Below are 12,202 nucleotides of genomic sequence, written 5' to 3'. Positions count from 1 at the left end.
CAGAGCAGCTGGGGTGCTGCTGGGTTGGTCCAGTAGTGCCACCGCTCCTCGGTGCTACTGGACCAACCCAGCAGCACCCAAGCTGCTCTGCCCCAGGCGTCCTGATTCAGCCGCTGCTGAAACTGACCAGCAGTGGCTGAATCAGGACGCCTGGGGCAGAGCAGCTGGGGTGCTGCCGGGTTGGTCCAGTAGCGCCCAGAGCTACGCGTGTTCCGCTGCTTTGCTCCCCGTCCCCCTGGTCTGCAGACCAGGGAGACGGGGAGCAAAGCAGAGCAAAGCCGCGGAGCACGTGGGCAGTGGACAGCCCAGACGCGTCTGGGCTGTCCGCTGCCCGCGTGCTCCGCCGCTTTGCTTCCTCTCCCTGGTTTTCTGGAGACCAGGGAGACGGCCCCGTTCATAACTGCGGATCCGACGTAAGTCGGATCCGCGTAACTCGGGGACTGCCTGTAAACTGCTTCATAATTGCTTGTATTCAAAGATTTGCCTCGGGGGGAGAGGAGGGGTGGAGAGGTTCCCCCCCTGTTCGAACCAGTTTTTCCCTTGCTGCAGCTCGTAATAAAGCTGCCTCTGGCTACCTGTTACTTAAACACAACGCAGAGTGAGGACAATGTTTTCTTCCACACTGGATTCAGTGTAACTATTAATAATTAGAGTAATATAATGTCGTAAGGATGAAATAAAGCTCACATAGCAAAGAAGTGCTACTCACTAGTGCTCAACTGGTTTTCTGTTGCTCAAGAATAGAGCGTTAGGTACACAAAGCAGTTTCAAATTAGAGGTGATTGGTGAAACTCAAGTTCAGAGATTTCTGTTCAAATACATTTTTTCTATTTATCCAAAGCTCTCTGGTTAGGCTGGAAGTCTTGCAAGAACATGCTGTGTAATAAGATTTCCAAAGGTTTCAATTCGGTGGGGTTATTAGAGTCTATTAGAGTCTTTTGCAATATTTTTGATTCCTGTCCCAGACAAAACCAGGAAATGCAGAAAAAACATGGATATTTTTAAGAAGAAAAAAACCAAAACATATATAGGTTAGCAATCTTTTTGGCATCTTAGAAAGTGTTTAGGTTTGTTCTGATGCCTGTTGCAAGCAAGTTCTGGATATGACTCCTTTTTTTCCCCCAAAAAGGCTCTTCTAGCCTTAGCTTTCAATCTTATATTAAGCTGGATAAACTTGATGATTTCTGTCAACATTTACATTACGTACTGTTGTGATTATCAAGACATGTTATTAAGATACCTTTAAGTGAATGATATGTCCTTTGGAAACAATTCCCATGTCCTTTAAATCTTCTTCTTCTATAAGAAGCAACCGTTTTCCAGTGATATGATTTTCCTTAAACAAGTTGGCATAAACACTCATCTCACCAGAAGTGTCACCTTAAGATATGAAAGGTTATTCAGAAATCCATAGTGCTCTTCACTAGAAAAAAAAAGTTGAATCTGTGAGATATATATATAATGTATAGTTTACCTTTTTTAACAAGCTGGTGCAGCCAAAAGTACTGTAAAAAAACCAAAAACAAAAACAGAAAAAGAACACAATTTTGAAGATCAAATAATTAAAATATATAAGTTGCAGCACTTCAAAACACTCAATGTAATGCTCACTATTCAATTAATACAAAAATGTAAAGCCTTTTTAGTTGTGGGACAAAAATCAAACTTTTCCATTATAATTAATTTTCAGGGCTGTCTTGCAATTTTGTTAGTTAATATAAATTTCCTTCTGCTTTGCAGCCATTTAGTCAGCCATTTATTGATTAATTGCTGTTGCTCCTAACATAGATTTAACAGTTTCTTGTGTGATGAATGGGAAGAGTTCAGCAGCTTGGACCATTACAACTTTTCAGTTAGGCCTTCAGTAACCTCTAGTTAAATGACCACATTATACATCATGTATTGAAAGGCTGCTAAAAGGGATATTAAAGTTGCTATGATACACTGACATGTTCAAGATAAACATCTAAAATTTCTTGCTTACCAATTAACTTGAACAAATGTTTAAAGTATGATCTAGAGGTGGTACTGGAGCTAGTCCACTAAAAGCAGTTACATTTTGTATTGTATATGAAAGTGGTTTTCCATCCCCTTTTTAGGCTCTTCACTTATAATGAATTCTAGTCCTAATGGCTTGGGAAAAGGGATTCTGATGTTTGCAGTCCCCCTTTCCTCCTGACAGTGGTGAAGTATACATTCTTAGAGCACCTACGGCAAGGTCTACATTACACCTGGAAGGTTGGCTTAACATACAGGCACAGGATTTTTAAAAATATGCAGTGCTTGAATCTTCTCCACAACCTTCTCAAATCCCACAATCTAGATGTCATTTACTATGATGTTCATCCATTTTCTTTTATAGCTACATTAACACAATTAAGACAGAATTAGGACAAAATGCTTACCACATCTTCTTCAGTCCATGCACAAATATCAAAGGAGGGCAGCAACTGTGTGAGAAATATGGATTGAAAAGAGTGATGTTGCTCTCCTTGTCTGATCATTTACTCTCCCCGCCCCCCTTTTTACTTCAGTGGCTGATTTTATTTGGCACCTCCTCCTCCAGCTGAGGCCACAAGCCTCCTGGCTGTGAACAGAACATTCCCCGTTATTCCATGGATTACAGAATAAAGTGCCATCAAAGCAGCATTCCTCACATTCACATATTAGCCAAAATAATCACAGGTTGGCTTCAGTGATATTACAGCAATGATGGCTGGAAAAGTATTCACCACCTGCATATCCCCTCCAAGTGTGGCTCACTAGCCACTACTCTCTCCTTGTGTTGCACCATTGCTTTTACTATCACTTGACTCCAGTCATGGAAGGGATGTCTTGGTTTCCCACCATTAGCTGTGAGAGAAGTTTTCTGTATAGTGAATGAAGCAGTCACTGCATAACAAAGGGTACGTCTAGACTACAGGGTTTTGTCGACAGAAGTTTTGTCAACAGATACTGTCGACAAAGCTTCTGTCGACAAAGAGTGTCTAGACTACATTCAGTTCTGTCGACAAAGCAAGCTGCTTTGTTGACATAACAGTGTGGACGCAAAGGACAGTTTAGATGCAATAATGCCTTATGTTGACAGAACTCTGTCGACAAAAGACGTTATTCCTCGTAAAATGAGGTTTACCAGCATCGACAGAACTCAGCGGTAGTGTAGACGCAGGTTTAGTTTTGTCAATAAAAGTCCACTTTTGTCGACAAAACCCTGTAATCTAGAGACACCCAAAGAGAGCACAACTACCTTGGGACTGAGCCAGTGAAGCTAGACTTCCCTACTGATTAACATATATGGTTTTTGTCCCCTTCTTACCCTTCCTTTCCTGCCTACGCTTGCATGATCATTCCTTTTGGGAGCTGTGTGTGACACGAAACCTGAAGGGGACACTTCACAGCCAGCTGAACGCCCCTGCCCCATGTATGGTTTGTTACACTTTGTTTTGTGGCGATCAGAGCAGGATTTATTTGATACATGAGGGGATGTATGTGGCAGGAATGGCTTGAAGATGACACTATGGAAGATCTCCTGGCGATAGTAACCACCATCTAACCAGCTAAAGAATGGGGTTGTCTAAGCTTTACTAGTCTTCTGATTGATATCCTGTTAATTATCTCTGTTTGACTTGACAATGTCTCCCAAACTCTTGCCACCATACTATGGCTGCACATTTATTTAATTACTTAACTAGCAAATTGTAATTCAGATTTTACTGGTCAACTCTCAGTCTTTGTCATCTCCTTAGCTTGTAGGCCATCCACAAGCCTACATGCACCCTAGTGCCCAACCTCTTGGCAGTGGCAGTACCTCTTCTCCAGAATTCCTCCCTCACACATGAAAGACCTTCTGCCTATGCAGGGCAGTCTCCCCATGTGTTCACATCATTACCTTTTAGTCTCTTCCTTTTCCTGACCTTGCAGACTGTGGGACAACAGGTTAAAATACTTCCCATAATAACTTCCACCCAAACTTGTGACAAGTCTTTCTGCTCTTCCCATATGGACTCATGACTGTCCTAAATTCTTTTTTCCTGTGTTCTGTTTGGTGAACACTGCAAGATGTATAGAGAAAAGCAACCTCCCATGCCCCCCAGCCAACCCAGTGGTTTGGCCAATCTGCTTCCAGAGAAAATTCCTTCCTCACCACAAACCATTTATCAGACTAACCCTGTCCATCCCTGTGAAGATCGCTTGACCCTCCTTCACACTTGCCCTTCTATCCACCCCTTTCTGGCCTCCTCAGATGGGCAAAGCCAACAATGCCGGAGCTAAGTGAGCACTGGGATGGGAAGATGGCTTTGACTGCCACACAGAAAGGCAAGCTTCTTTTGTCCCCCTAGCTTTCCTATGCATGGGCCAAGCTTCATAACCTAATGATTAAAAGTCAGAAAAATCCAGAAAAGACTCCCCTGTGACAGTTAAATTGGGCAGAGAGGGTGGTAAGGTATCCACCTATCGCTGGCAACAATATCAGCATCTGGCAAACCATGAAATTTCCAACAATTAATAACATAATTGCCCTTAAATTCCACATGGGCTGGTGTTTTCCTTTCTATTGGGAACCTTGGGCCCAACAGTTTGCTGTATTTCAGTGTGTATCTTACTATTGCACAAGTTAAATATTCCATTCTTGCTTACACACAATGACTTTCCAGATGATTCCCATTTTTGGAGAGGAAAACAAGTGTTGTAAAACTAGTGTTGTAAAATGTTATATTTACAAAGATTAAACAGAATAAAGGGGGAAATGCTATACCCTGCATAAGATGAAAAAGATCAAAGCAGAAGGCAATAATGTATCCCTTTACCAGCAGCAGTTTACAGAAGAACACAGAGGCAAAAAAATTTACTGTCAAAATGTTTATTGCAAAATAGAAGTTTTGAACAAAGAGAAGCAAAGGAAAAAACTTCACATCAAAATAAAAGTGTATGACACCAACTGAGAAAATTGAATACATTACTTTTTTTAAAAACTGGAAAACCAATCTATACTGTGAATAAAGCAAGACATCACGTTAAGTGCAGTGAAGAAAACAACTGACTACTGAAAAGTCTTACCACAAGAGGGTGTAACATTGCATGTTCCATACAAATTAGCTAATCAGTTTACACCACAATAATTTTGGCATAGGTTTTTCTCAGCATAGTATTTCAGTAGGAAGGGATGAAGTTTTCTAACACTGAAAATATTTTCTATTCAAATGTAATCTGCTCACGCTTGGAGTATAAATAGAATCATTTCCTATATTCAATACAAAACTTTTTAAAGAGTGCATAAGCAAGAAAATGCAGTGGATTATTCCTGACTTTAAAAGTCAGCAGAATATATTGTTGCACACAACGTAAGGTGTTTAACGTAGGTTGTTGGTTCAGTCCTGAAACTAAATCTTCACACCCCAGAAATCTCTATACAGACTTCAAAGTGTCAATGTGCACCAAATTGAAGTCTGAGGGGGAAAATGCATTCCTCTCCAGATATCTATGAGTAGATTTTAATAACTGTAAAAATTACTGCATTTCCTGTAAGTATATATTGCTACATGAAAGTTGGAATAACAGAATGGATTCTCTGTTGGCCTATAATTAAACCTCTGTCAAGTTGGAGATCTTATTAAAATCCTGTAAAAGCTGCCTTATTATAAAAACAAGAAATAGCTTACTAAAGATGTACAGTAACTTTGCTAGTTACTTATTAGCTTTATTATGCGTGCACTGGATTTACTGCTGCTGATAGCAATAAAATCATTAATGTATCAATATTTAAGTATAATAAACTGTTTAAAGATCTACAAGGAAATGAAATCAACATCTAACAAAATACTCCAAATGAGAAATGAACAAGTCAAAAACATGACCATGTGTGGAAGAGCTACTTCAGATCTCATGCCTCAGTAATCCCCAGCATCTAGAGGTGACTAAGACCAAGTACTACAATTAACAGTTATGGCTAGCTGATCAAGCATGTCCCAAATCCTCCACAAACTATATAAGCCCTGAAACTAAGTCTATAGATCTAAGCATTAGATCACAGAGCAACTGTTATTCTAAAGCATTACGTGCTATCACAGTCAGAAAAGTGAGTACATTAAAATAGTGTTACTCACAATATCTATTCCTTGCATGTTTCCAAGTCTGAAAGAAAGAGAACAGGCTCTCTCAGGAGTTAGGAAACTCTGAGTTCTAATCTCAACTCACTATGTGGCTTTGGGCAAATAAAGGGGCCAAACTCTGAATTAACTCAGATCAGAAAATATGCCTCACAGAAGCCAGTGTTAGTTTAAGTATAACAACTGAGTAAAAACTAAAAGTCCAGATTTGGCCTCTAATTTCTCTAAATCTGATTCCTTGGCTGTGAAATAGGATAACAACCGCTTACCTTATCTACCTTATAGCATCCTGGGAGGATTCATTAGTTAACTTTTGGTTAATGCTTTAATCATGTGACATGCTATGTAAAACTGTTAACTAACTATTGTAGACACTTTGGTGATAACATGTCTAGAAAGATTAAAAAATAAGTTTAATCCTGTTGGTCTTGCAGAGCAAAATCAACTGTGGAAGATCAAAATGATTTTGTTCTGCCTCCATATCAATAGAACTGTCAATCAAAATCTTTCAAAATTCAAATACTGAAAAGTGAGGATGGATTATCAGCTTGATAATCAAGCATGATTTATTTTTGTTTGTAAACAGTATGTTTGGCATAAAAGTCATTGCAGGAGAATAAAAAAAAGATCTCTACAATGTCATTTTTTTAAGACAAGCTACTGTTCTGATTATAATCATACTTAAAAAAAATTAGAACAGGAAAGTTTTGGGAAAGCCTTGAGCTCAGTGGATCTTTCTTTTACAACAGTTCTAAGACCTTTCAAATGTGAAGATGAAAACAAGTGTTTGAAGAGTTATTGCTTTATTTCTCAATATATCTTTATTAAAGCTGGTTAAAAATGAGACAATTCATGAGCATGTGCTTGTTTTTCATTGAAAACTAAATTTAAATTCTGTTTCCAGCTCTGAACTCTATGTACAAGATGTCAAATTATTCCATTTATTATGCTCAAATAACTCCTTTGCACTTAATGGGAGATGCATGAGAATATCTATCCTCAACAAAAAGGTCACATGATATAATAATAGTGATGGAATATTTTATTAGGTGCAGATTTAAATCAAGACGTGGATTTGCATATCTAATTAAAACCAACACACATATGTATAAAGTGCGTGCAGATTATTAGGTACTTAAAAAGTGCAAAATATCAGTGCTAAGAAGAGACTTCTTTTTTGCATTTCTAAACATACTGGGTTCAATTTTGACTTCACTTACAGCTGTACAATTCTACACTAGAAATATGGCACAGTAGTTTAAAACAGACATACAAATTAGTTTATACAGATTGTTCAATTTTTCCTATGTGGGGTACAGCGGTTATAAAAATAATATCACCGCTATTGCTGTTAGCAGGTTCAAACTTAAAAAACAATACAAATGTACATTTGGAAGTAGCTTGTTTGCTGCCATTTCGATTTAATTGGTTGCCCTTTTTCTATTCTTTGTCAACTGTTCAGTGTAGAAATTACAAATACTTACTAGCATGAAAAAATTGCCCCAGATATCACAGTTAACTTCAAGCCAATGGATTTGAACCTGCTAGCAAGAGGGTGGAACTTAGCTCAAATTCTATACTTTTATATAGTTAAGGGCCCAAGTCTGTGAAGCGCTGAGCACTTTTAGCTCCAGTTGAACTCAAGCGTAGTTGAAAGCACTGAGTGCTTTGCAGATTATCAGAGCGCTACTGGGCCCATCTTTCACCTCTCAAAGATTGCACTCATCACCCTTGAAAAGCTCATTTTAAAATATCTCAAAAGCTTTTTATCTTGTTATTTCTAAATAGTAGACTATAATGTTCCAAACTCGTGGAGAACCAACTTCAAGACTGCTATAATTTAATGAGTCCACATCCTGAGATATTTAGACAGTACTAATCTCCTTTTTTCATGAGAGAAACCTCATCAACACATGACACTTCGGAGGTTAATTATACCTCTAAATCCATTTGAACAGGAAAGTAACACTTTTCTATACTTTTTTTTGGCCTTTTTCATTTGGGAAACATTTTACAATGGGCCTTTCTTCTGCATCTGTAGGTGTGAATATATATATGTATATTTCCTTCTCTCTTTCTATACCACTGCTAAAGAGGACACCAGGAAAATACATTCACTGTTCCAAATACAATGTCTGTGGAGTAATTACTGCAGCAGATACTTATATACTCAATTGTAAGATGAAGCATAACAAGAGTGGTAATATTTTAAAATGATTTCACAGCAGAAAAATGGATATTTAAATGCTAGAGAATATTCTTCACGTCATCACTGAGAATTTAACTTAAGCCACAGTAGGGGGGCCCAAACACTTTTAAAATGTCTCTCTTGCTCCTTCTATGGGAAGAACAGTGATAAATGGTTTAATAGTTAGAGCAAAATAAAAAATTGCTGTAAATAACCTAGACCAATTTTGCTCTCAGTGAAACCAGAATAAATTCAGAGTAAATCCATCAAAATTAATGAGATTTCCTAGATTTACACCAATGTAAGAGAAAACCAATGAGTTTGCAGATTATAACAATGCTATTAGGTGGTGAGGCTTTATTTTAAAATTGATTGTGTTAAGGGTGAATTTCAAAAACTGAAGTGAAAGAGAGAAAAGAACATTTATAAAAAATTATCTATGACCAGTGGTTGTCTATATGCAGTTGCTGTTTCTTAAACTGTGTGTCTGCAAAAGCTTTATTTTTCTCAACCATGCTTGTCCTTCTTAGAAATGTATTTATATCACATCACAAATTTAGCAAGAGAACTTCACTGTAGCAGTCAGAAACAATGAATTGTATAGGAAAAGTCCTCAGGGAAGCACAAATATATTTGTATGATCAACAATAAAACAGTAAAGAAAACTACAAACAACCCAAAAACCCAAAGAGAAAAGTAACAGATGTCAGTTTAAGTAAATAGATGTTAAGTTCTCATCTTAAAGATATTCAGCCACAAAAATTTCCAAATGTTACAGCATAAATGTGAGCTGCAGCTATATTTGTTGGGTTTTAAAAACCTTGATTTGTTTTGAAATTTTAGTTTCAAATGTCAGCAAAACAAAAATAAGTCAACACAATCTAAAAACCAACAAGATATCTTTGTAACATACAAATTATGACTGGCCTAAAAAAAAGTAGAGTTTTTCATTTTGTTTCTTTTACAGGGTTTAAAACAGACCAAAATGACAGGATGCTTTTTCTGAAACTTTATTGCTTTGATTTGCTAGAATCCAATTGTAGATTTAATTAGATTTCTAATTTCATTCACTAGAATCATCGGTATCATCAAAATAATCATCATCATCATCTTCATCTGACCAGTCAAACTCTCTGAAACCCACAGCCATGTTGATTTTCTTCCCCTTTCTCATAGAGGTGGTTTTAGAAGAATTCTTTTTGGCTTGCATGTTTATCTGCATTCCAGAATGCAGGACAGATCCTGCTTGGTTCATAGAGAAGATATCCCCAAAGCCCGTCATCATCAAGGCCTGCAGACTTTGGTTCATGCCAGCTACCTCCCCGTTACTTGTTGCTGTGATCTGACATGACATCTCTGCACTGTTTGACTCCTCTGTTTTAGTTTCAAAGTAAGACTCCTGAGACATTCTTGCAGCAATAGGTAAGAAAAGCTATTACAGGAGGAAAGGACAGAGTAAAAAGGAAAGTTAGAACCAATCCAATTCAAAGAAAAAGACACTACCAGATTAGTCAGCAACAAACAGAAAGCAAAATTATTAGTGAATCAAACTATGAAGGTCAAAGTAAGAATTCATTAAAACAGATTTAGTTTACATTTTAAAAAAATGAGAGAACAAACCCACCACCAAACAATGTGCAAATGATTACAGTTAGCTCAGCTTTCATGTTGAAAGAAGGTTCCAGGTTTTGAATCTCTCATTTTGTACCATAGAAAATGGTTTACAAACATTTTTCAAACCCATGTGGATTTTACCACAGGAATCTAAATACAAGCAGAGTCACATCTCAATTGAGTTGCTTAATTTTAGCTTTCAGAATTGAACAATAAATCATCTTATGGTTAAGGAACTCAGACAAGCCCCTGGTGCAGAGTGTAATGTTTTTATTTAGATGTCAGAAGATGCCACAGCAGTAACATGTATGTACAGTTCTGGACAAACTGAATTTACTTTTTGTTTGCCATTTTTGAGTACATGATCAAAGGTAGGATATGGACCAATCCTGCCATCATTAAAGTCAGAAACAACATTTTTACCAACTTCAATAGAAGTAGGAGCAGGTCTCTGGTCTGGACTATTATTAAATTGCTTCTGTAAAACTTTGCAATTTATGTTGTGTTATTTATTGCTATCGCCATATATTTAGTGTGTTTCTGAATTCCCTGATATATGAGGCATTACTGATTTAATCGCCACCTACACATCACTTCCTGACCCAGTTTGTTATGACTGTTTTTTCAACAGAATGAAAAATGTCCTCTGGAGCTAAATCACGACTAATGCCTCTTCAAGGAGGCCAAGCTAGTAACTCTGTGACATACCTGCTCTTCATGGTGAGCAAGAGCTGTGGTGTTTAATTAAAAATTAACCTGCTAAAGGGGCAGCATGTTATGCTGTTTCTGTACTTCTGAAATGTCTTAGTTTGGAAAACATCTCTGGAAATAAAGGCTCTGCTGCCCCTTTAGTAGAGCAGGTATGTCACAGAGGTTCTCTTGATTAATCTAATCACAACTGCTCAGCCTCTTTTCTATTTGTTACTGGAAAAATTATTACAATGGAGCATAACATATGGAGATGCATTCTTCTTAAATCACAGAGTTCTATCTATGAACATTACGATGCTTCCTACTTAAGCTTTAATTTTATATGATGCAAGCTGTATATGGGGAAAAAAGGATCACAAAGTTACCTTCTACCATCAAATCTTACAGTAGTGTAGCGAGGGGGGGCAGTTACCCCCGGGAGCCATGCTGGGGGGAGGGGCACCAATTTAGTCCCCCTGCGTTCCCCCTAACATCCCTTGGCTTGACTGCTCGTCCTCCATCTGCTGGCGGTGGCTAGAGCCTCCTCCTCTGTCCCTCCTCCATCTCTACCAGCGGGTTAATGCATGCGAGGGCTCGGCCCCAAATTGGAGGGAGCGGGGGAAGATGCGGTGCAAGCTTCCCTCCCACCCCCAAGGTCAGGCTCAGCCATGCGCCAGGTTTGGGGTCCTGCTGCACAGCAGCGGTGTTGGCAGGACACGCGTGGTTTTCCTTTGCCCCCAGGCACATTACACCCTCACTATGCCTCTGAAATATTACTCGGCACAAGAAAAGCAAGGGATCCTATTCTTAGGGGACTGAAATCTTGAGCATGGTTTATGGATTCCCAGTTTCTACTTCTTCCCTGGCAGAGAGCAATTTCAGCCCCAGTATGGAGATTTTAGGCATAACAGAACCCTCCTTACACATGGGAGAAGTCCCCCATAAAAATCTACAAAGATATCACATTGTCCTCTTCAAATGTTTCTGTAAGTCTCACTTCTGCCATGAAGGCTATACAACATTTGACAATGGCTAGGCAGCTGATGTTCTGTGACTGCTGCTCATTATGCTAACTATAATCTCCCAGGGGGGCAAATGGGGAAGTTGCCCTGATGCCCTGTGATTCACCAGGAATTGGGGCTCCCGGCCGTTGCCATGGCTACAGCTGTGGTGGCTGGCGCTCCAGGCCCTTTAAATAGAGCCGGAGTGCTGTACCACACCCACTGTCCAGCTCTGAGCACTGAGGGGGGTTATTGTGCTCCATGTGACATGGAAGATGCTCTCCCCCTTCTGCCCAAAGCCCCTCCTATCTTGCTCAGGGGCTTGCGCAGGCTGTCAGCTCCCCTGTAATCACCTCACTGTTCCTTGTGTTCCTCCATGTATTTGTTATATCCGCCTGTTGTCTCTTATCATTTACAGAGACTAAAGCCCAGATCGGCAAAGGTGTCCAGTGTTGTTGCAATCAGCCTTGCAATGCCTAACCGATGTAAAATCTGAAGTCACTTTCACTAAGGATTTGGGCAGCTGCGAATAAATTCCATTGGGTATATGGTGTCTATATGGCAGGTAAAAACCTATGGCTGGCCCATGACAGCTGACTCGG

At 39.0% G+C, this 12,202-nt stretch overlaps 1 protein-coding gene across 4 annotated transcripts in view; it reads right to left on the bottom strand.

Moving 5' to 3' along the window:
• Positions 1-12,202, bottom strand: part of MAP3K20 (mitogen-activated protein kinase kinase kinase 20) — a 143,483-nt gene that overhangs the window by 33,950 nt on the left and 97,331 nt on the right. For 3 of the 4 annotated variants that reach the window (XM_075933640.2, XM_075933639.2, XM_014570179.4), the window contains exons 12-14: positions 2,406-2,450; positions 1,475-1,505; positions 1,241-1,380 (exon numbers count right to left, since the gene is read on the bottom strand). In XM_075933640.2, coding sequence (XP_075789755.1) covers positions 1,241-1,380; positions 1,475-1,505; positions 2,406-2,450 — 216 coding nt within the window. Of the gene's footprint in view, positions 1-1,240; positions 1,381-1,474; positions 1,506-2,405; positions 2,451-4,832; positions 9,728-12,202 lie in introns of those variants that run through there. The other variant, XM_075933641.2, reaches the window with a different exon arrangement.

The sequence above is a fragment of the Pelodiscus sinensis genome, chromosome 7 (assembly GCF_052426305.1).
Source record: "Pelodiscus sinensis isolate ZL-2025 chromosome 7, ASM5242630v1, whole genome shotgun sequence".
Taxonomy (NCBI): Eukaryota; Metazoa; Chordata; order Testudines; family Trionychidae; genus Pelodiscus; species Pelodiscus sinensis.
The sequence above is the reverse complement of the archived record's forward strand: the minus strand, read 5'-3'. Positions and strand labels throughout refer to the sequence as shown.